Here is a 24,680-nt window from a genome sequence, read left to right as displayed (position 1 = left end):
GATGCCCAGCCTCTTTCCTACTTTCTGTTGGATGGGAGGGCAGGGCCCAGGTTAGAGCTGCAAGGTTCACTGCCTTGCCTACACAAAGTCAGCTCTCCTGGGGCTCACTTCTGGTCCTCTGAACCAACAGGCACTGTCCAACTCTTTTACTGGAAGAGGGTTGCTTTCTACCGGGAAGGCAGGAACAGCTAAGTGCTTGTTTCCCCATAGCTAAGGGTACCCAAGTGACATCTCTGGTCAATGAGATGTGAGCTGCGGTCTGCTGAGGCAGGGTGGGGAGTTTTGAAGCGAGCTCTTGCTTTCCAGATGAAAGGCACTGACATGGCCAATATCTCAGCCATGTGGCTTGGACGTGGTCTGGCAGACGTCTCGTGAGGGGATGAGGGGGAGCAGAGGATGGCAAAGACACGGGAGCCAGCACTGCTGAGTAGCGAACCAGTGCTGTTCTTGCCCCTCCTGCTTCTTGTTAAGTGAGAATAAAGCAGCTCTTGTTAGTTTATGACACTGTTAGCTGAGTACCCTGTTGCTCACAACGCAAAGTGCTCTTAATTGATACAATCACAGGCCAGAAACGACTGTGCATCTGTATTAACAACAAAATGATACAGAGGGATCTCTTGGTGACTGCAGGGGATTGATTCGAGGATCCTGAGGACATCGAAATCCAAGGATGCTCAAGGCCCTCATAGAAGTGGTGTGATATTTGCACAGAACCCATGCACAGCCTCCTGTATACTTTAAATCATCTCTCCATACTTGTAATACCTAGCACAATGTAAATGCTAAGTAAATAGTCATTGTTTGTATTTTTTAAGGACTAATGACTAGAAAAAACTATACCTATTCAGTACAGACATAATTAAAAATATTTTTGATTCATGATTGTTTGAATCAGAGGATTCAGAATTCGATGATGTGGAGAGCTGACTGTATTAATTTCTACGTGAATCCTCTCTTTTTGTGAAGGGCATTTGTTTGGGATGGAGTTTTATTTGTGCATGTTTTATTTGTTTTATTTGTTTCCGTGTTGTGTGACTGCATTTGCCTCTCTCCCTTTCCAGTCTGCCTGAAGTCTTTTACTATTATTTCTGTTTGGACGTCAAGGTCTCTCGTCTTACAATAGTGGCTTTGAGCTTCTGTTCTCAGTGATTCTCCAGTCCTGGCCTTGTGTCTTGCTGGCCTCCGGCCCACAGGCGTCCAGCTTCATTCAGGGATGGGCAGTAGTGACAGCTATTTTCTGCCTTCATCACTGTCTCCTGCAGTGCCTGACTGGAGTCTCATCCATGTAGGAGACGTTTGGATTCTTGTTATTCTGTGGGTTTTAGCTATAAATTATCCTGGCTTCTTTTTAGGTCTGTGAACCTCAAAGATAATTATTTCAAGTAAAGCATTATCACCAGGTGTTGTGGTTTGGTGATGAGATACCCCACAAAGCTCATGTACGATACAGTGGAAGAATTCTCATTTGTGAGATGATTAGATTATGAAATGATTTAATTTGTGTATTAATCTATTGATATGGATTAACTGAGCAGTAACTGTAGGCAGTAGGGTGTTGCTGGAGGAGGTGGGTCACTGGGAGCAGGTCTCTGGTGAGTGGAGCTCTCTCTCTGCTTCCTGCCTGTCTTGTCATGAACTGCTTTCCTCTGCCAGGCCCTCGGCCATGCTGTTCTTCCTCACCCAAGCCCAGAGCTATGGAGTCAGTTGATAGTGGAATGAACCTCTGAAATCATGAGCCAAAATAAACTTTTCTTCCTCTAAGTTGTTCTGGTTGGGCATTTTGGTTACAGTGATGAAAAACCCGACTAAAACCCCAGATATTTCTGTCTCATTTCTGTTTGATCATGGTATTTTTTTTTCTTTTTCTTTTTTATTAAAAATCATAAATTTACATAGGGCAATGTTGTTTGATTCATTCTGTTATATTTTTCCCTTCCCCCACCACGTCCCCTCCCTTCTTTTCCCTCTATACAGTCCTTCCTTCCTCCATTCTTACCACCCTCCTTATCCCTAACCCTAAACCTACCCCTAACCCTAACGCTAACCCCTCCTACCCCTCATTATATGTCCTCATCCGCTTATCAGCGAAACCATTCATCCTTTAGTTTTTTGAGATTGGCTTATCTCACTTAGCTGATATCCTCCAATTTCATCCATTTGCCTGCAAATGCCATAATTTTATCATTTTTCATGGCAGAGTAATATTCCATTGTATATATATATATATATATATATATATGCCACAGTTTCTCCTTTTGGAGAGTGCTCGCCTAGCATGTGCAAGGACTGCAGTTCAAATCCCCTGCCGCTCAAATGGTATATGTTTTTTAATACAGGTTGAGTATTGCTAATTTGAAAATCCAACACCCAAAATGCTCCAAAATGCATTTTTTTAAGCACCAATATGATGCCACAAGTGGAAAAATCCACACCTGATCTCATTTGATGGGTTACAGTTAAAACTCAGGTGAACTATAAATATTGCATACATAACCTTGTGGCTATGTGTATAAGGTGTGTACGAAATATAAGTGAAATTTCATGTTTAGACTTGGGTCCTATTCCTAGGATAGTTCATTATGTTTAGGCAAATAGTCCAAAACATGAAAAAAATCCCAAATCCCAAACAGTCTGGTTATTAGAATTTAGGATAAGGGATACTTAAACCTGTAAACCCTTTTTATTTTATCAGAAATAATTGTTATGTATTTGGATTAATGGACAGAGGTGGATGGGTTTAAGCCATTATTTCAGTATTGCTTTCAAGGGGTTATTGAATATCAGATGTTACAGGCCAGAGCACAATGCTGATTTATATTTATAATGAAGACATTTTTTCAGTCCAGCAATGTAGATAACTGAATTATGTGGCAAATTTTGCAAATTTAAAAAGTAATATTTTTTGTAATTTTATGTAAAATTACTTTCTAGATTTACCTTTGAAAAGAGAACTAATATATCAGTTGGTACAGAAGTTGTGAGGCAGTTTTGTTTGATGGCTGCTACTGTTGGAAGGTCAGATTAGTTACATAATTCTGTACAGCTTCTTTATCACCTACTATTCAAATTGTTTCTGTAATTTTATGTGTTGATTGACATATCCATTAATGCCACATTATGAGACTTTAATATGTGCTTATCTGAAATATTTCTGCAATTTTGCTCCCTGCTTTTTTTTTTTTTTTTAAAGCATACCGGAGATGAAAAAGTCTGATAAAATGTTACTGAAAGTTATTAATTCCAGAATATTACATTCACTTTCATATAGTCACCTGATTTCTATCATCAGGTTAGTCTACCAGTCCCATCTCTTTCAAAATATGGTGAGAGTTCAGCCTAAATAACACTGCAGGTAAAAAGGATATGTTCTAATTTGAATTCTTTATTCATGTCTGACTTAATTTTCCATGTTCCTGTATGACAGGGCTATAACACCCTGAAATGTCATCATGATTAATTGTATTGCCAGAATAAGCTCACAGAATCAGGCTTATACATGTACCATTTGCCTGCTCCTACCTCCAAAAAGTTATTTTTAGAAGGGATATAGTAATGCATAAAACTACTTAGATGCTTTGCATCATCTGGTATCTCACCTTTGTGTTCTGTATTTAAGTGTAAGTTTTATGCTGTGTCATAAACTTGTAGTTACTACTGCAGCTGGTAGTAGAGCTAGGTGAGTAGTCCAATGTCTACATTAGGAGTGTTTTTTCTCAGAAGGCCCCTCTGTTTCTTAGCAGTAAGTCTGTTATTTCCTGTCTAATTTCCCTATAGCAGGTGTATAACCTCTGTAGGCAGGAGATACCAAAATATCCATTCACATTTAGAAATACAGAAGGAAAAGGAAAGCTGTACTCTTCAAATACTATTATTTATCAATAACCTAGCAAAATGTTTATGTCTACAATACAGTTTATGATATCACAGAAGGAAAAATAGACTGTATTACAAAAATCATTTGACTTTTTTGTATTTTATTCTCGACTTTCCTCTTTATGAATTCCTTGGAGATAAATGAAGATAATCTTGATTTACTTTTAAAGTCACACAATTATTTAATGATGATGTTGCATCTAATTATGGATAATTCTATGGGATCATAATCTGTAATTAGAATAACTAATGCTGAACATACTACTATGAAACTAATTTCTCTAAGATAATTTGAATGCTCTGGAATAAGTTCGTTTAAGTTACTTGCACTGATTAAATTTAAATGGTGTTTGTAAAAATCTTCATTTCTAAGATCGTTAGTTAATTATGCCCACATTACTGAGGTCATCACATTCAGATCCAGAGCACATGAAAATAAAATCTTTATAGAACGCAATAACAGTGATTAGTTCCACAACCTAATAGCCAACCTTTTTTTTTTTTTTAATAAAGAGCAGAACATGAACACATGGACATGTATGTTCTACAAAAATTTCTTCCATCAATATTGAATTTCTGTACTTAATCATTATTTATTTTTCACATAGAACAAATTATTTAAATCTTTCATCATTTTCTTACCACTCTGGAGTGTATTTCTTTGGCATATAGTGGTAATAGAAATTCTGATTCTCCTTCCAGGCGAAGTCCATCTTTTGTTACCTGCAAGTGACCCATTCCTGTCTGTTAAAAAATGAAATAAATAGAATTTTTTATTACTTTCTTTTTCACGTCTGGATATTGACACAGATTACACATATATCTCCATAGATTTCCTTCCACATTTTTGGTTATTTACTGTAAATTCCTCATTTGAAATTTTACTTGTTTTTATTCAGTGTTCAAATTTGTAAAAATCTGGTGCAAATACAAAGGACCATTTAGAAGATACATATAAGAGTTGAAGAACGATTTTACAATAAACATCCAAGACCTCACAACCATATAAAAGAAAAAAAGAATTTTACCTTTACTATTTCTTTTTAATTTTAAATAAAGACACAGAAAATAGATTCTCGTGGGGTGTAAAGTTCTAAGAGTTTTAATATATCTGTAGATTTGTGTAACCACAAGCATAATTAGGATACAGAATAGTTCCATCATGTCCCCCAAACACCATAAATACCATCTGAGTTCACTATGTTCACTACATAGTAAATATTTATTGGAGAAAAGTGAGAAGCATTACAGGAGGATGGAGAGCTCTGATCAAGGAAACTCTGATAGTTATGAAGGGTAACCAAGCAGATGACAAAATCCTGGAGGTCACCAGTGACCGCTATGCTATCAAATCTCATGGGCATATTCAGGTTCTTTTCTTGGCCGTCTTAGCAGCTTTTGACATTGGGATTCTTTCTCCATGAAAAACTATCCTCCTCTAGTTTTCACCGTAACATTAGACTTTCTCCCAGCCCCAGAATTGCATTCTCAAGTCTCCTACAGTCTTGTCCTTGCCTATCCAGTCTTTGACAGTGGCTTCCTCAAGCTCAGTCCTATGTCCTTTTTTGTGTTCACTCTGTAACTCCACTTCTAACCATTTCAGTGGAGAAAACAGTGAATTCACCCCAAGTGTCCGTCCACACATAAATGGATAAGCAAAATGTGGCTTGTACACACAATGGGATACTATTCAGACTTAAAAAGGGAAAGAAATTCTGACACATGCTACAACATGAATGAACCTTGAGGACATTGCACTAAGTGAACTAAGCCAGTCACACACAAAAAGTCAAATATTGCACGATCCCACTCTGCTGAGATACTTGTAGTGAGTACGATGCATAGAGACAGAAAATGGAATGGTAGTTGTCAGGGCCTGCGGGAAGTGGAAAGAAGAGCAGTCGTTTAATGGATGTAGCGTGTCAGTTTTGTAAGATAAAAAGTGCTCTGGAGATGGGTGTTGGTGAGGGATGCACGACAGCATGAATACTACTCAACTGTACACTTAAAATTGACTGTAAAGATGGTAAATTTTATGTTATGTGTATTTTACCAGAATACAAAATTGGAAAACATGTCAGAACTTCTCTTCATATCAGAAAACATCCTGACTGGTAGTCCCATATGTTCTTTTGGATGAACAGCATGATAGTGTGCTACCTACTGAGCAGTGATGCATTATGCATCCTAAAGCACTGCACCAAGGTCACTATCATCAGCGCTGTTACGCACATTACCGTAACCGTCAGTCACTGCTACCCGAGAACTGGAACAGATAACCACATTTTTCTGAATGTGCTTCTCAATATATTTCCAATAGTGTAGTGGCACTTGGAGCAGATGATTCCAGAAGAATCTGTTCTGAGATTGAAGTATGACCCATCATGACACCTGAAGAAGTCTACGTTGAATCTATTGGTCCCTATGGTTTTATGCACTTAGCAACTGAGAAATACATTAAAACATAATTAATGTCCTCACCACCAGTCACCTGGACATGAGATACAAAGAAAAGTTAATGTAAGATGATAAATACCTCTCAACAAATTTTGGGAAGCAACAATCAAAAAGAATGTATATATTTTATAGATCAATTTATTTTGTTGCACTTGCAAAGAGATTGAAGAATTTGTGAGGAAATGTTATGGTCCATTAAGTATAATCTTAACAAAATAATAGATTAATGATATTTGGGTAGTAATCCTGGGTCCATCAATCTACTGGAAAAAGCTAGAGAATTTTAACCTGTCAATCTAATATTAAATTTGTGTCATTTCTTCTTGATCATTGCTAACTTTATATATGTATATACAACTGAGAAAGCATCTTTAATTTCTACCTGTGTTTTAGCATAATAAAATATTTACCGTACCTAATTTTGGCTGGGAATTCAAAGAAGTACCATGCTCTGTTGTGAGCTGTGGCACATGCCTATAATCCCAGTGGCTCAGGAGGCTGAGGTAGAAGGACTGTGAGTTCAAAGTCAGCCTCAGCAACTTAGTGAGGCCCTGAGAAACTCAGCAAGGCTCTGTCTCTAAATAAAATACAAAAAAGGGCTGGGGATGTGGCTCAGTGACAGTTTCTTGGGTTCAATCCCTCACTCCAAAAAAAAAAAAAAAAAAAGAAGTACAATGTTCTATTGGATACTTAGTTTCTTTGACATAAATAGACTAATAGTATAGACAACTTCAAGAATTTAGAGTGGGGTTTTGTTAAAGTGTATTGGAGTATTGGAGAATTCTTTTCAGAGGATGTAGGACCAGCACTAAGTCCAGTTAGAAGGGGGAAGTCTTTAGAGAATTTTATTTAATAGAATGTCAGTGACAGACTCTGTCATGGAGGGATTATGCTGAAGAAACATGTTTGAGATTCTAATAGCTTTTGTTGCTAAGAACAGGTAATTATCTTCTATGTATCCAATTTTTTAAGTAGTGTCATTTTGAAATTCTATTTAACATTTTGTGCTGAAATTGGTCTAAGTTCCATATTTGAAAGTTGCATATGATTTCTTCCTCCTCCCACACATTTCTTGTATTAGCAATTGAATTCAGGGATACTCTACTCTGAGCTACATTCCCAGAACTTTTTATTTTTTATTTTGAGGGTCTCACTAAGTTTCCCAGGCTGGCCTTGAACTTGTACTCTTCTTGCCTCAGCCTCTGTCAGCTAGGAATATAGGCATGTGGGTGGCACTGTACCTGGTTGTAGTTCAAATCTTATGGTATGGCAATGGTGACTACTGACAAAGTTGGTCTTGTTTTAGTTATTTCTTAGGCCCACCTCATTATACTATGGGTCCCACTCATAAATCATCTGTGCAGAGATCCATATTTTATAAATGGGGTAGTAGATTTTGTCTGAGTGTGACTACTAACTTTTTTTTTTTTTTTTTTGCACTGAGAAGTTTAATAGGAATGGCAGGTACTTTAATGTCATGTTGGAAATAGACATAGGACTTCATAATTTTATGCCAAGCATAAACTGAGAATTTAATTAGCATAAATACAATCATTCATTGGTATCTGTGGGAATTGGTTCCAGGACCATCCACAGATACCAAAATCCCTAGATGCTTTAAACTTTTTTATATAAAATGTCATGGTATTTGCATAGAACCTATGTACCTCTCCTATGTACTTTAAATCATCTCTGACTTATAATAAATGAGTTACTGATGCAATGTAAGTATTGTGCAAATAATTGTTATGTTGTATTGTTTAAGGAACAAAGACAAGAAAGATGTCTGTACAGGTTCAATATAGATGCAACTTTTTTTTTTTTTCTGAAAATTTGTATTCACAGTTGTTTAAGTCCATAGCTATAGACTCTGCAGATAAAAAGGTCTGACTGTAATCATACATAATTCTTGTTTTTGTCTGTTTATATGTGCCATCAAAGATTCATGCATTGAACATAATCCTAATTAAAACTAATGTCCTTTCTACTCTTTTACAGTATCTCAAAGTAAGTTTTGTTTTAACAAATAAAATCTGAAGCCAATGAGATTTGGTTGATTTCATGACATTATTTTCATTAACATTTGTAAGAGAAAACAATTATGTTAGTGGAAGACATTAACAGTTTTATATTACTGGTGGGAAAGGAAAGAAAGTGAGTAAATTCACATTTGAAGTCCATTACTTTTGTTATAATAATGCTCCACATGACAGGAATGTGAATCACAGTTCTAGTTCAAGCTGATGAATATCACCACTCACTGCAAGAGCCTGTGGCTTATGAGACAATACATGCTTCTGCTTTATTTGTTATAATATGGCTAAATCACTCATATAAAATTATAATAAGAGGAAACATTGAAGGCATAGTTCTAGGATAAAAATTAAAACTATAGTGCTACTTGTATCTTTAGACACTAGTAGTAATAGGATTTGTATCACTGATACCAGTGACAATGAAATTCCTCTGAACTTGGAAGAGCTCTAGGTTTATCTTTCTCCTCCAAACTCAGTCTGAATAATATCTTGTCTTCTTAGAAAGAAAATGCCATTAAGCTAGCACACGTTCCTACCGTCTATGACTTCTGCTTCAATACCTCTCTGCTATGAATAACATATAAATCAAAAATTTCAATTTGGTTTTTAGACTGGAAAGCATGATAGAATATAATACCTTTTAGAAGGATATAAATAATTTGAGCAAAATGCCAAGGTACTGGTTAGAAATGCCCCAGTATCATATTTTTCTATAATCAGGGTTTTCACTAGTCTGAAAAGCATGGAAAGAGAGGCAAGGAGTGTAGAGCATACAGGTCATACCAATGAACACCTGAGGATGGCGAGGGCTGGGTACGGGCAAAGGTGGGAACAGAGGAGAAGAAAAGGGGACAGGCTGCTTCTTGGCACCAGGCACATCCCCACCAACCCAGGGCAAAATGTTGCCCAATGGAGGCGTCACAGAAGTTAGACAGGTACAGTGAAGAAGAATGGCTTCCTTAGTCTCTGAGCCAGATTCTGTTAATTGCCCTCCATTCTTATATGTTGCTTTCCATAAGTAGCAACTGTGTTTCTTTGTATTTTTTTCACAACCAATTTCATTAGAGACCTCTTTCCAGATGAAGAACTACTGTCCCTTCCTCAGGAGACATACTGGAGCCAGCCTCAGAGAGCAGAGCAAAATTACCACCAGACTGCGTTCGACTGTCACTCACAGATGGTGACAGGTAGAAATAGAGGCACCAGGATTTGGTGGTAGCAGTTCTTGTGAAGAAGAGAAGCAAAGGTATCTTAACATATACCACTGTAACAAAGTCACTAAAATTATGATAGCATATTTTTTCCTATAATTACTTTGGTAAGATGTTTTTACAAAATAAAATCACTATTCCAGCAGCCTATTATAAAATATTGAGTAAGTACTTTTGTAGGACTAATTTTGGTTTCAGTTCAGTTTGATCTCCTAAGTTCAATAAATGAACAATGATTGACACAGAGAAGTAGAATTTCAATAGCATAGGTGTCATCTTTTCTTTCATGAAGTAATTTTATAAAATATAATCCTACTCAATATATTTGCTAGTAAGACCACTGCTGAGATATAAGTAATGAAATTGCACCTTTGAGGAAATTTGTGTCTTGATTGTGTGATCTCATTCAGGCACATCCCTTTAATTTCCATTTCCCTGGTGAAGGCCCAGAGTGCCTCTTATACACATCATATCCGCACTGACAGCATAAAACATTATGAATGAGACAACAGAGAAATGAATGAAATCTGGTACTCCATGCAAGTCAGGTTGTTAGTCCTTGAAGGTAATTTAAAGTTTGGGTGACCCTAAGTAGCACTATCCTAAGATAGTACTTACTCTATAGTTCAGATGTCCCTGAGACCCAGATGTCCTTGGGCCCAACCCAGGTAGTCATTGGTTAAAACACGTGCTATTAGATTTGGCTAAAATATTGTTAGCTTTTTGCTGCTTCCCCAGCTACTTAGAATATCAATATTCAACAATTTATCAAAACAAATATTTTTCTTTTAATAGATTTCCAAGAATATGAATCATCTGATAATTTATATAATTTCATATATATTTTTTCCTTTCTGTTAGTCAATGTACATTGGGAGAGAAAATAAACACTTCTTTCAGTAATGTGTTAATTGCTATGTTAATTGCATTTGTTTTCTGTTGACCCGTAACAAATCAGCACAAATTTAGCAGCTTTGAACTGTGTTTGGTTCTTATTTCAACTTTCCTGGGTCAGGCAGAGCTAATCACGCTTATCTGGGTCCTCTCTATTCAGTCTCATGTGACTGCAATTGATTGCCAGCCAGGCTGCTTGTTCAGTTCTGGAGCTTGGGGTTGTTTTCCAGCATGTGTGATAGTTGGTAGAATTCAGTGCCTTGCAGAATAGAGCTGAGGTCTATTGCTTTGCTGGCAGTCAGTAGGCACCACTCTCAGCTGTCAGTGGTCATCACAGCCTGCTGCCAAGCGGCGACACACACCCTCTCAAAACAGGGCAGCCACCTCTTCAAGATCAGGAAGAAAACCTCTTATGAAGGGCACATTCCCCCTTTTAAGGTCTGGTAGGTCAAGCCCACCCAGAATAATCTCCGTTTTGATGAATGAAAAAACTCAAGTGATTCAGAACCTTAGTCACATCTCTGCTAATTTCCTTCACCATGTAATTGGAACCTCACTGAAAGAGGGACACCCTTTCATCTACTATTGGCTGGGAGCAAACCCCAGGTCCCGCACACACTCACAACACAGGGATTCCAAGAACTCAACTCCACTGAACAAAGATCTTGGAGCTTTCTTAGAATTCTGCCTATCACAGACAGAAGCCAAGTAGAGTTTTAAAAATTAAGATTAAAAAAAGACATTTAACACTCTGAAGGCATTTTTAATTGTTATCATGATTGCCATCAAATGTTTTTATAATACAATTATCATGAAGTTAGTATGAAATAGTATATTTGTATTGCTCAAAGCAAAAAATGTTTTATAAGATGATGAATTTTGATATAGAAAAGTGGGATAATATAACTTGCCTAAAATCCATGAGTAATGTATATTGGACATTGATATAATGTCTAATGGACAATGGACAATGATATAAATATATCATTGATATAAATGATATAAATATAAATATATGATATAAATATATAATGGACAATGATATAAATATCATTGATTTTTATATCAGGAAGGACTTGGGAATCATTTATTATAAATCAATATTTTAGACAGGAAGAAAATAAAAGTCTTTGAACTAAACACTGCCCCTTCAGGTTTTCACATGGAGTTTGTACAATTTTGTTTTCAGATTTTGAGAGTTTATAAGATGTAAATGCAGATTTTAGAAAACATCATTACAAAGGTGATATTTTAATGACCCTTCCTGAGGACTGTGCATTCACAGAAAACCTGTCGTCATTTCCCTATTGCATTCTTTTCTGACTGAGATTTTAAATCCTTTTCAGATGATTATATAATCACAGGGCTGAAGTAGAAGTCATTAAGATGCCATCTAATTCATTCCCCCGGCTTCCTATGAGTGATCACTAACTGCTTAATGACAAAACATTTATCTAAGGAAATATCTGCAGAGGTTGTCTAATAAGGCTTTCATTCTCTTGCCAAATGAAAGATTCTTAATGGGATAGGCCTTAATGGAAGGTTTCTAACGACTAGTTTCCAAAATGAATTAATATCAAATCCTTGTTAAGGATACATCCACTTTGGGGTTTTTGACCTCCTAAAAAGGGCATTGCTACTTATTACCAGAGTAAATGAAAATAAACAAAAGTTGCCAACAAAATATTTCATAATACTATAATTATAATATTTAGCCACATTCAGTATTATAACTCTGCTTTCATTATTGATACCCTTTTCCCCAAAGTACTTCCAAAATTTAATTTTCAGGTTTAATATAGTTAGCTTAGAATCATTAATCTTACTTTGCTAAATTATATACTCATTAAGTGCACTACAATATTTTGTTAGCAAATATTAATAACTAAAGTTTTTTTAAAAAGTATTTGTCATTAAAATTAAAGATGTCTTATTTTAACATACTTACAGATATGACTCATATATATTATCCCATAGCCATGAGCACTGTAAGTAAATTAATATGCATATTAGCTTTATGGAAATAAAATATAATAAGGAAAAATACAATATGCCACTTTGTTGTATTGATTTCCACTTGATGTCCATTTTCCTAATTGATATAATAGGATATTCTAGAAACTTTGTGCTCAGCATCAGTTGTAACAATTTCCTAAATATTACTTTATATTCAACAGGTGGTGTTTTTTAGAGATTGTATAAATTTCTCTTACATGAAGTTTTAATTCTAGGAATAGAAGTAGATTTGTTAGGTACCCGTGTTTTGGGTCCTTTATAATTCCAGTTGGGTGGACAAAACCTGGCTCAATCTCATTTGAGTTTCAGTTAGTTTCTTGTCAATATTGTCCTCATGTCTTCTATTCTTTCATCTTTTTGAAGTCTCAGTATCCTATGGTGTCATTATGTTTTCATTTTGCGATGATTTTCTTGATTTCTCTTTGATTTTGGCTTGGTATTGTTGAATATGTCATTGGTAGTCAGCTTTATTGTTTTCTACTGTGAAATATTAAAGCATGATGAGGTGAAGAAAGTGGATTGAATAATGAAAATATTATTACTATACTGTTGGGGATCAAAATAGAAAAAGCCATGCTAAACTTTGCTCATAAAATTATAGTTTTCCTTATGCCTTGACTAATGACTGTGTGGGTGATAAACTTCTATACTGAGTTTAGGTAGAGAACCCCATCTAGTTGGTACATGTTTAAATTTTTACAGCTCTCAGCAAATGCTCAATCCCTTATATAATGTTACCATTTGATAGTCGAGCTCTCCAAAAGGTTCATTTAAAATCTTAATACTTCCTTGGCATGTCTACATTTAAGAAGGGACCTTGGTTTATATATTTCCATTCTTTTAGATAAGTACGCAGAGTGGGTTTTGAAGAAACCTCCATATTGTTTTCCACAGTGGCTGTACCATTTTGCATTCCCACCAGCAGTGTGCCTGGGTTGCAAGTTCTCCACATCCTCACCAAGAATTGTTGTCTTTTTTTTTTTTTTTTTTTAAATGATAATCATCCTGCCAGGTGTGACATCTTATTGCCTTTCTATTTGCCTTTTCCTGATGATTAGTGATGTTGAGCATCCTTTCATATGCTTATTGGCTATTTGCATGGTCTTTTTTGGATGATCCTCTATACAGGATTTTAGTCTTTTAGGTATTGAGTTGCAAGAATTTCTTTATGAATTTTGGAAATTAACCCCTTATTAGATATATGGTTTGCAAATATTTTCTACCATTTCGTAGGTTGTCTTTCATTCTACTATTTTCTTTGCTATGTAGAAGTTTTTAAGTTGGATGTAGTCCAATTTGTCTATTTTTACTTTTGTTTCCTGTGTTTTGGGGGTCATATGAAAGAAATCATCGCCAAGACCAGTATCATGAAGCTTTTTGTCAAATGTTTTTTCCTAAGAATTTGGCAGTTACAGGCCTCCAGTTTAAGTCTTTATTTTGTGTTGATTTCTGTATGTGGCAAAAGAGAAGGGTCCGGTTACATTCTTTGACATGTGTTAATGCAGGAATGTTCAAAGGTGAGACAATTGGATCGTGAGAGCTGTAATCTAATCAGTCCATCCTAGTTTAAATGAACTAACTGGGTGGTAACTGTAGACAGGTAGAGCATGGCTGGAGGCGGGTGGTCACTAGAAGCATGCCCTAGAAGGGTTGTTCTTCCTGTGGGTCCTTCTTCCTTCTCCTCCTCTTCTTTTCTCTCTCTCTCTCTTTCCTTTCTGACCCCTCCATGAGCTGAGCTGCTTTCCTCCACTGAGCCTTTCTTCCATGATGTGCTCCCTCACCTTGGACCCAGAGTCATGGAGTCAGTCAACCAGGGGCTAAATATCTGAAGTCATGAGCCAAAATGAACTCTCCCTCCTCTAAGTTGATCTTATTGTTATTTTGGCCACAGTGATGCAAATCTGACTAACACAGCATGTGAATTTCAATTTTCCCTGCACCATTTCTCCATCATACGCATCATACATACTTGGTACCCTTCTCAAAAGTTGGTCGACCACATATAAATAGATTTATTATTGGGGCCTGAATTTTGTTCCATTGGTCTATATGTGTGTCTTCATGCCAGTACTTTAATTCTTTAATCGCTGTAACTTTTTAACTTATTTTAAAATCAGGGCCTGGGGGGCCTCCAACTTTGTTCTTTCTCAAGACTACAAGACTAATTTGGCTGTTTAGGGTTTTTTTGTGGTTCCACAAGAACTTTTGAATTTTATTTTCTATTTCTGAAGAAAATGCAATTAGGATTTCAATACACCCTGAATATGTAGATAACTCTGTATAGTATGGAAAATTGAAGAGTGCTAAGTCTTCCAGTTAGTGAACATGAGATGTCCTCCCATTTCCTTGTGTAATGGTTAATCTGAATCATCAACTTGATTGTATTAAGAGATGCTGATGATTAAAATGGCTTCTGGGTGTGTCAATAAGTGTGTCTAGGAATGATTGGAAGATGGGAATGTAAACTGAAGTGGAGACCCTCCCTAAGTGAGGGCAGCACTGCCCAATGGGATAGAATAAAAGTTGGAAGAACAAGGAAGCAGATGCAGATGCAAGCTCCACTCTTTTTGAATGGGTTCTTGATTGCTGCTTTGTGACTCTCACTTCTTCACTCTTCCAAAGTGGACTCTCCAAAACCAGTGATTCTCCAGGTAGTTTCCAGAAGACTTGGTCTCTGACTAGAGTAACACTGTTGATCCTTCTTGTTCTGAGGCTTCTGCCTCTTGGACTGCATAGCCTCTTGGACTGCACAGCTGTGGGTTCTTCCAGTTCTCTAGTTGCAGACGGTCATTGTGGACTATCCAGCTTCTGGTTGTGTAAGCCAATCTAATAAATCCTGCTTTTTTAAAATTTATTTTTATTGTAAACAAATGGGGTATATCTTGTTTCTCTGTTTGTACATGGAGTAAAGGCATACCATTTGTGTAATCATACATTTACATAGGGTAATGGTGTTTGATTCATTTTGTTATTTTTTCCTTCCCCCCACCTCACCCACCCCTCTTTTCCCTCTATACAGTCCCTCCTTCCTCCATTCTTGCCTCCCTTCCACCCCCCATTATGTATCATCATCCGCTTATCAGCGAGATCATTCATCCTTTGGTTTTTTGAGATTGGCTTATCTCACTTAGCATGATATTCTCCAATTTCATCCATTTGCCTGCAAATGTCATAATTTTATTGTTCTTTATGACTGAGTAATATTCCATTGTATATATATACACCACAGTTTCTTTATCCATTCGTCAATTGAGGGGCATCTAGGTTGGTTCCACACTCTGGCTATTATGAATTGAGCAGCTATGAACATTGATGTGGCTGTATCTCTGTAGTATGCTGATTTTAAGTCCTTTGGGTACAGGCCAAGGAGTGGAATACCTGGGTCCAATGGTGGTTCCATTCCAAGTTTTCTAAGGAATCTCCACACTGCTTTCCAGATTGGCTATACTAATTTGCAACCCCACCAGCAATGTATGAGTGTACCTTTTTCTCCACATCCTCGCCAACACCTATTGTTGCTTGTGTTCTTGATAATTGCCATTCTAATTGGGGTGAGATGGAATCTTAGGGCAGTTTTGATTTGCATTTCTCTTATTACTAGAGATGTTGAACATTTAATAAATCTCTTTTTATAATCATACTTCCTGTTGATTCTGTTCCTCTAGAGAACCCTAATACATGTTGTATCTTTAATTCCTTTCATTAGTGCTTTGTAGTTTTTGGCATACAAGTCTTTTAACTCCTTAATTAAAAATTTCTCCTAGATATTATGTTGTTTTGGATGCCACTGAAAATGGGATTGCTTTCTTAATTCCATTTTCAGGTACCTTGTTTATCTGAAAGAATGGAAATCAGGATTTGGAAGAGATATCTACACTCTCATATCCATTATAACACCAGTCTTGGTGGAGAAGATATGGAGACAAACTAAATGTCCATGGAGGATGAATAGATAAAAAAAATGCATACAATGAAATATGCAGTATGATACAATATGGATGAAACTTGGGGATCTCATACTAACTGAAATGAGCCAAACGCAGAAGGACAAATACTGTGTGATTACACTTCTATGAGGTCTCTGAAATAGTCGAACTCGTGGAGTCTAAGAGTGGAATCAAATGGTGCTTATAAAGGCCTAAGGAAGTGGGGGGGTAAGTGTGGCATTATTAATAAATGGGCATAAATTTTAGTCAAGCAAAATGAATAAATTCTATAGTTACACTACTGTACAAAGTTATACCATTATTAATGCTATTGTACTATAAACTTAAAAATTGGATAATAAGGTAGATCTTATGTTGTTTACTTATCATAATATAAAAAGATAAAAATTGGTGTATTATTATTTTTTGAGTCAGTAAAAAGCATAAATTAATATGCAATTGCAGTCTTATAGGTATATAATATTTACAAAAGCAATGAATCAAGCTTGTAAACATATGAAAATTAAATCATTTATATCATTCCACTTTGGGAATAATGACCCAAAGTCTATTCAACAATTTTAGATTAAGGCCTGGCACTTTCTGTAGATCAGTGCTTTTGCATATCATGATTCCATAAATGTTAGTGTAGTTTTTCTTATTTTGCTGAAGGGCAGCAGTAGGGAACTCTGCATACTCACTACCAATTAGTAACAAGTCCCTAAGGTTGAAGAAAAGGCCATAGTCAATGTCCACACTCACTAGAAAAGACAGGAATGGCTGCTGATGTCCGTCTGTGGCAAGCTGTTCCACATTGGTGAATGGAGTCCGCTATTGGCACAGTTTAATTTAACCTGAATTTATAATGCCTAAAAGTTATTTTAAGTGCTAAGATATATGATAAAAGCATAAACACACCATCACTTTACATTCATGCAGTTTACAAAGTTAATTCACACATATTTCTAAAACAATGTACATTTTCATTCATTTAAGGTAAAGTCTGGCCTCACCCAGACCTTACTGGGCTGTGAGATGGCTTCTTTCATTTACTAAGTCTCCTGTGGAATGTTGAAGTATGAAGATGAATTTATTGCATATCAAAACAGAGTCTATAAATAATGACAGAGTGGAACTGCTACAGTGTAAATATGGTTTAAGTGTGTCCCACCAAAGGTTCACATGTTGGTGGATTGGTCCTCAAAGGGGCAACCCTGGAAGATGGTGTGGATCTTTAAGAGGTGGGGCCTAGAGGGAGGTCCTCAGCTCAATGGGGACATGCCCTCATTAGAGATGGAGGTGTTTCACTAGGGACCCTGGTTATTTCTCCAGAGAGGATTGTTATGAAAGCCTGAGCTGGGGCCTAGCCAGCCTCTCTACTTCCTGTGTGGCTTCCTGTTTGGGTGTGATTTCTTCTTCCTGTATGAATCCCTACCAACCACAATGAGTTTCTCACTAGAGATGAGCCAATGCAAGTGCCATGCCCTTAAGCCTCCCAAACTGAGATGAATAGACTTTTATTTATAAAGTTAGTCTAAAACAATTCATCACAGTAGTGCAAAATAATAAGACAGGCATCTACATTGTAAATATTTATGAATTAAAGAAATTAAGAAAGCAACCAATTTATATAATTTATTAAAATTGATGAATCTAATAATCATTAAGTCATCTCAACTCAATCAACCACAAATTTAGGATTTCAATTTTCCCACCAAATAGAAATAATAACAGTATCCTTAGCAAATTTTTGTAATGAAAAAATTACAGTAGGAACAAACAAAATGAACACATTATAGTTCACAGTGAGGTAAAAAAGGGAGAAAAATAAATGTTATATACACATTGTGTTAGTGAAAATTCTGGGGCAGACAGGAAAGAAGCAAACTACATTAGAGGAAACTTCTATCAGTACAATATAGATACAGGGATATAGTGTACACAAGAACCTACATGCCAGAAAAATAATAATACTTACTGGAGAAAACCACATCACTCTAAGAATCCAAATCGTAAGAGCAAGATTCACAACAAGGATGATGAGTAAGAGAAGAACGAATAAGTAGAGGCAACGCTTCCTCCAGCCATAAATGCCAATTTTGTAGACACACCGGTTCTCAGGCCTCTCTATGGTGGTGCCTTCTGTGGCGGTGATATACTGTTCCCGCACCATCTGCCATGGGAGGTGTGCAGAGGAGAGAGAAAGGAGGGGGGGGGGGGAGCAGGAGGGGGAGAGAGAGAACTTATTTGTCAATACTGATTTACTACCAGCCAAGAAAATACTTTTTAACCCAGGAAAAATTTCCAGAATTAATAATTTTTCAAAAGGGACCTAAATATTACTTTGAAATGTTTTAACCAGAGGGAGATATTTAATCTGTTACTTAAAATATTTTAGATATGACAAATTCATTTGAAATCCAGTGACCATATTTTCAGATTTTAATCAATAAACACACATATACCTATACAGCTTTAAAAATTCTGCAGGGTAAAACTTGGAATTGAAGCATCAACCTATAATAATCAAGTTATCAAGTTCTTAAAAGATTCAGTGGGAGAAAAATCAAATTAGTATCTTTGTGGTGTGTGTGTGTGTGTGTGTGTGTGTATTTCTGTGTGTTCCAGTTACCCAATTTTATGTCAAGTAATTAAATTGTATCTTCCTTCAGTTACTAAATTACTCAGAATTAGAAGGCTCTTTTCAAGATGTCTACCACACCAAATTTTGCCTAAAGTTCCAAAATGTTTACCAACTTTGACAGATCAGAATACATGTATGTATACAAATGTTTACAAATACTCATTGTTTATGCAAATTAGAGTAAGAGTTTTAGCAACCATTTTAGGTCTATGAAGATATTTTAAAAAATCATTCATTTTTTTCCATTCTTGATGATGATTTCAAAAGAAAGTGCTTATTATCCACAAGGGGGAAATTAGAAATTATGAAGACTTTGTAAATGTGGTGAGTGATGAATCGGAATATAAAATATTCTCCTCTGGGATGCTTTTATGCAGAGCTTATACTTTTGTTTTTAAGGATGATTTGGATGTGTCCTATTGGAAAACAAGTCGTAGTGTAAAATAATTCTTTAAATCTCTTTCCAATTTAACAATAGGCATTTTCTCATCTTATGACTGACTATATAAAATTGTTTCCACTAGTATCTTCAAATTCACAGGACAGACCTTGATGATGATTTCATAAGAACCTTACTTACTCACTCATTTCTTTGATTTCCTTCGTCTTCTCTACATAAGACAGTGTACTGCTCAGTTACTCAAGCTTAGGTCCCTGATGCTAAGTCTTTTTCCCTTCCACCACACCTTGGCAGGTTCTATCAACTAGCCTCCCTTCCACACACATCACTGATGGGTCTACGTCCACATTCCCATTGCTACAGCATTAGTTCAAGCCATGGTGAACTCTAATCTGCATTGCTGCAAAAGACTTCATTCTTTCCTCTGGAAGTCTGTTTTGCAGTGATACAGACCAGGCACTGGCCCTGCTACCCCCACATAATTGTAATTATTAAGCTTCTGTTCTGGTCAACAAGATCTTTATGAAGTGTCAACAGGACTTCACAGGAGTTCTGCACAGAGTTCAATGTGGTTTGTCACTTTCTCTTTGTTGTAAATGCTAGGTGTGCAGACAAAAGTTGTGATAGACTTTGTCTCAAGAGAACTCACTCTCATAGTGTGTGTGTGGGGCAGGTGCAGAGGGGAGTGAGGGGAGAGGTCAGGTGGTGGGGATCGGAAGGATGGTAGAATGAGACAGACATTATGACCCTATATACATGTATGATTACTCTACTGGTGTGACTCTGCACCATGTACAACCAGAGGAATGAAAAGTTGTGCTCCATTTGTGTACAATGTGTCCAAATGCATTCTACTGTCATGTATAACTAATTAGAATAAAAAAATTAAAAAGAACAAAAATAAAACAAAAAGACAGCTTACTGTACAAAAGTTACTTATCTCTGTTTTCCGTGGTAAAAACTTGTCTAGCCTAAAACTATGGGACAAAGAGAATCTGTTGTGTACCACCCACTGTCCTGTAACCACCCCACTGAGCATAAATCTAAAAGAATTTCCAGACCCAGTATCCAGAAATTTTTAGGCATTAGCCCTTCTGGACCACTGCAGCTTAAACTTGCTTCCTGAAAATTCTTCAGGTATCCAGCCTCATCTGTCCTACATCAGCAGTACAGCCATGATTAATAAAAAACTAGCAAAGTTTTCTAAGAGTGTATGTATTTTCTTAATTTTATATATTCCTATTCCTATACATAGTTTCTTATTGTTTGTTGAACAAATTATGTAAAGTTTAGTGGCTTAGCACAATACAATTTTATCTTATTGCCTGAAGTCCCAAAATAGACATCTCTATGACCGAGAATCAAAGTGTGGGCAGGGCTGCATTTCTATGGAGAGTGTAGGTGAGAGTCTGCTCCTTCTTTTTTCCAGCTTCTAGAGGCCGCCTGAAATCCTGGGCTCTAACCTATATCTTTATCAAAGCTCTATCTCTGACTCTGGCTTTCCTGCCCACCACTCATAAGGAACCTCTTGATTACACTGGGCACCCCTAGATAATTTAGGATGATTTCTCAACCCCAAGACCCTTGACATGATTACATCTGCAAAGTCCCATTCACCACGGAAGAATGTACTCACAGGTTCTGAGGGTTAACACGGATATTTTTGGAAGGCATTGTCCTGTCTACCATAAAACACTTTTATTCATACATAAAATTATATATATTAGCATTCACTTAAGACAATTTTGTCTTGGCTTCTAGGAGGGTTGATTGCAATTTTGTTACTCAGGTCCCCTAAGTCAGTGCTGGGAACCTGAACAGTTTCTTTGTTCATTTGTTTGTTTCCTCCCATTTTTCAGAAAGCACTCTCCATGAGAGTATTTTCTGCTTTATTCACCACCAGATATCTAACATAGTACAATAGCAAATAATGGGCACAGAATAAAAACTCTGAATAAATGAATGAATGAAGGAACTGTGGAGTTTGATAGGTATTAACTGAGCTATCTTCCAGGAATGATCCTAGAAAAGTAGGCTAGAGAGATGGGAGTAAATCCTGTGAGGCATATACTACATGAATTATACTTGATTTATGAAGATGGGCAATCTATTAAGAAAAGATTCAGTACTCGTGGACTATTCTTAAGCAATTATTATGAATGACAAGTTGATTTAAAGAAGGACACAGACTGGTAGAGAAAAATAAAACGTCTCTAGTATTTTTAAATATTAAAAGATTTTGAATAAGGATAAAATATATAAGATTAGACAAACAGTTTTAGAAGTCATGAACCACAGTCAATGGCCCCCTGAGCACTGTGGTCATGCTCCACTGCCAAGTGCCCTGGAAAACAGAAGATGCTTCCCGAATGTGTCCAACCCAGCCCCATTTCTTCACTCCTCCTTACAGCAAAATGGCTATGATCAGTTGATTATACTCATTGTCTCTTCAGTTGAATTCTGTGACTTCCATTTTCTCTAGAACCCACATCCAGACCTACCACTTCATTGAACTTGTTCTTGTGAAATCACAGTTGACTTCCACATTGTTAAACAAGATGTTCATGCACATGACCTGGAGCCACTGACTCCTCTTTGAAACACTTTTTATACCTAGGGTCCAGAAACCTCACTTGGCTTTCTTATCTCTGCAACGACTTCTTATTCTCATTGATTACTTCTGCCTCATCGCCTTACCCTGGGCTCAGTTTTGAACTTCTCATTTTCATAGGCATTTGCCCTATTGTAGATGCATATTTAAGCTGAGGATTCCCTTATTATATCCCTAGGCTGGACTCACCTTGAAGTTCAGACTCCAAAATCCAACCAGGGGTCTCAAACTTTGCAAAACTCTTCTCCCTGACCTGTTCCTTGTGAATATTTTCCCCCACGTAATTAAATAGGAACTCATCCTTCAAGCTTCTTGAGCCCAAAATCTTAGAGTTGGTCTTAGTTTCTTTTTCTTTTTCCATAGCACTTGCATTCCATCAGCAAGTCTTCTAAGCACTAATGAGAAGTCCAGAGTGTGATTCCCACTATCTTCATTCACCTGGTCCATTATAATGACCATTGAACTATTCTCAGCCTCCATCCCTAATTCTTCTACTGTCAATTTCCAACATTGAGGCTGGAGTTGTACTTTTAAAACATGATCACACCCCACTTCTGTGAAAACCCCTCCTATATCTTCCAATCTCAGAATAAAAAATCCTTATTGCAACTGGCATGGCTCCTCCTGTCTCCACTCCCTGTCACTTTCCCTGACTCCTATGGCTCCAGTTCACACTGGTCTTACTCTTGTTATGTGCTCCAAGTGTAACCCCACTAGAGGGGATGTAGTCACCACCCCCTCAACATGGAAGGTCTTCTCCCAGATTACTACATGGCTCAACTCCCTCAAATCTCTGCCCCAAGTTCACCTATCAGTAGAACTCTCCCTATCATCTTAGTAACTCCCACCAATACCACCACAGAGCTGGCTATGTTCCTTTCTGCTTAATTTTTCTCCGTGACCCTTAACTCCATATGACACACTATATATTTTGACCCCTCATTTTCCTACAAATGCTCACCTCACCATGTATAAGTCCCAAGAGGGAGGGCTTTTAAACTGATTGTTATTTTGTTATATCTTCAACACATAAAGTACCTGGTGTATAGTATGGGCTCAATAGATACTTGATGAATAAATGGAATAAAAACATTGAATGAACAAACAACCAGATTATTTATATAAATTTAAAGGCAAAACAAATAAGCTGAGAGTTACTTCTGAATTTCCTCGACCTTTTATAATTAGAAAGTGGAAACCTACTCACAATTGGTTGATTACTTGTTTACTGAGAAGGAGACTCAGCAAGTTCCATTACAATCTGGCAAGGTTCTTCCAGGGAAGGGGAAACTGGGGTGCTTCCCCTGGTTTGTAAGTCACCCCACATCTGCACACTTTCTCTGCTGACAGCTTGAGTAAGAGGCTGGACCACTTCCTGGGTAGAACCCACAGACGACATGCTGACTTTTAGGGGGCTCATGATTTGCTTTCTAATCCTACCATTTTGAGTTGTATTTACCAAAACCACTTCTACTTAATCACAAACATGTTTCCTTTTAAATTTCCAGTTTTATTTCTTATTATGTCATGTTTTATGATTGCCTTCTTCAGTTACTATTGTTCTGTTAATCTGCCACCAGTGTTAACTGTGTTGCAATAAAAAGGCCTTAATCTAAGTAAGCAAGAACTAAATGAGTAACTACATTCAATTTAAATTTTTTTTAAAGGTTGGTTTTGTTATTTAATATACCATTTATATTTCTCACAACTCAAAAGTTTTTTTATTAGACCTTATATTAAATGTCTGTTAGAAAGGATTTCTAGACCCTCTCTAGTTTAGTGAGCTTCCTTCAGATATTTATACAGTTATCACTGGGCAGGAGGCCAATTCTTCAGCACTTTGAGGTCATCATATTCATGTTTGCAAGAAATTGTTCTGACTGGAACAATGCATAGCATTTTTGGACCTATTTCTGACTCTTTATGAAAAATAATTACAAAGCAAACATTTTAGAATTTATATTATATACGTTCCATTATAAAGAATTCTGAGACTTAATACATATTGAACAGAATTTGATTTTATAGACTCACTTATTTAAAAAAAATTGTTATCTTTGAAAGATTATATATCTTTCTTTGCTAACTATCCTTCAAAGTATATTGAAGCTATGCTTAACTACAAGTGGATTGAAATGCATCTGTCAAATATAGTTATTAATCTTTTAATGGACAAGGACCAGACAAAAATAATTATGTTTTTGCATGGATAAAAACTTTAATATACTGTGGAAATCATGGTTCTGTATTTGTTATTTAAAAAAAAAATGGTCCTAAGGATAGGCATTCTGCCTTCTACAATTGTTGATTCTTGTCATGGCACATGATATAGTGAATTGAACATAGTTACCTACTAAATAAATGCTGCTAAATGACCTTCTTTATTTCAGCTAACATTTATTGACATGAAGGGGTAGATAAAGAACAAATCAGGTTCACCAGAAATGAGAAATTCAATCATACCTAGGAATTCAAAGAATGAGAAAGGTTAAAGTTATACAATGTGTAGTTTCCCTTATATCTGACAGATTATATATAGCTGTAAAGAGAATTAGTAGATCTTAGAAAACCCCATATAATGATAAAGGTGGAAAATGTAATACAGTCTTAAA

At 36.5% G+C, this 24,680-nt stretch overlaps 1 protein-coding gene across 1 annotated transcript in view; it reads right to left on the bottom strand.

The window, feature by feature from the left end:
* Positions 1-24,680, bottom strand: part of SGCG (sarcoglycan gamma) — an 88,607-nt gene that overhangs the window by 46,024 nt on the left and 17,903 nt on the right. The window contains exons 2-3 of the mRNA XM_079138879.1: positions 18,392-18,586; positions 4,516-4,617 (exon numbers count right to left, since the gene is read on the bottom strand). Of these exons, the coding sequence (XP_078995005.1) occupies positions 4,516-4,617; positions 18,392-18,586 (297 nt within the window). The remainder of the gene's footprint in view (positions 1-4,515; positions 4,618-18,391; positions 18,587-24,680) is intronic.

Source organism: Sciurus vulgaris (assembly GCF_902686455.1).
Source record: "Sciurus vulgaris genome assembly, chromosome: 4".
Classification (NCBI taxonomy): Eukaryota; Metazoa; Chordata; class Mammalia; order Rodentia; family Sciuridae; genus Sciurus; species Sciurus vulgaris.
Note: the sequence above shows the minus strand (reverse complement) of the source record. Positions and strands in the feature narration are given on the sequence as shown.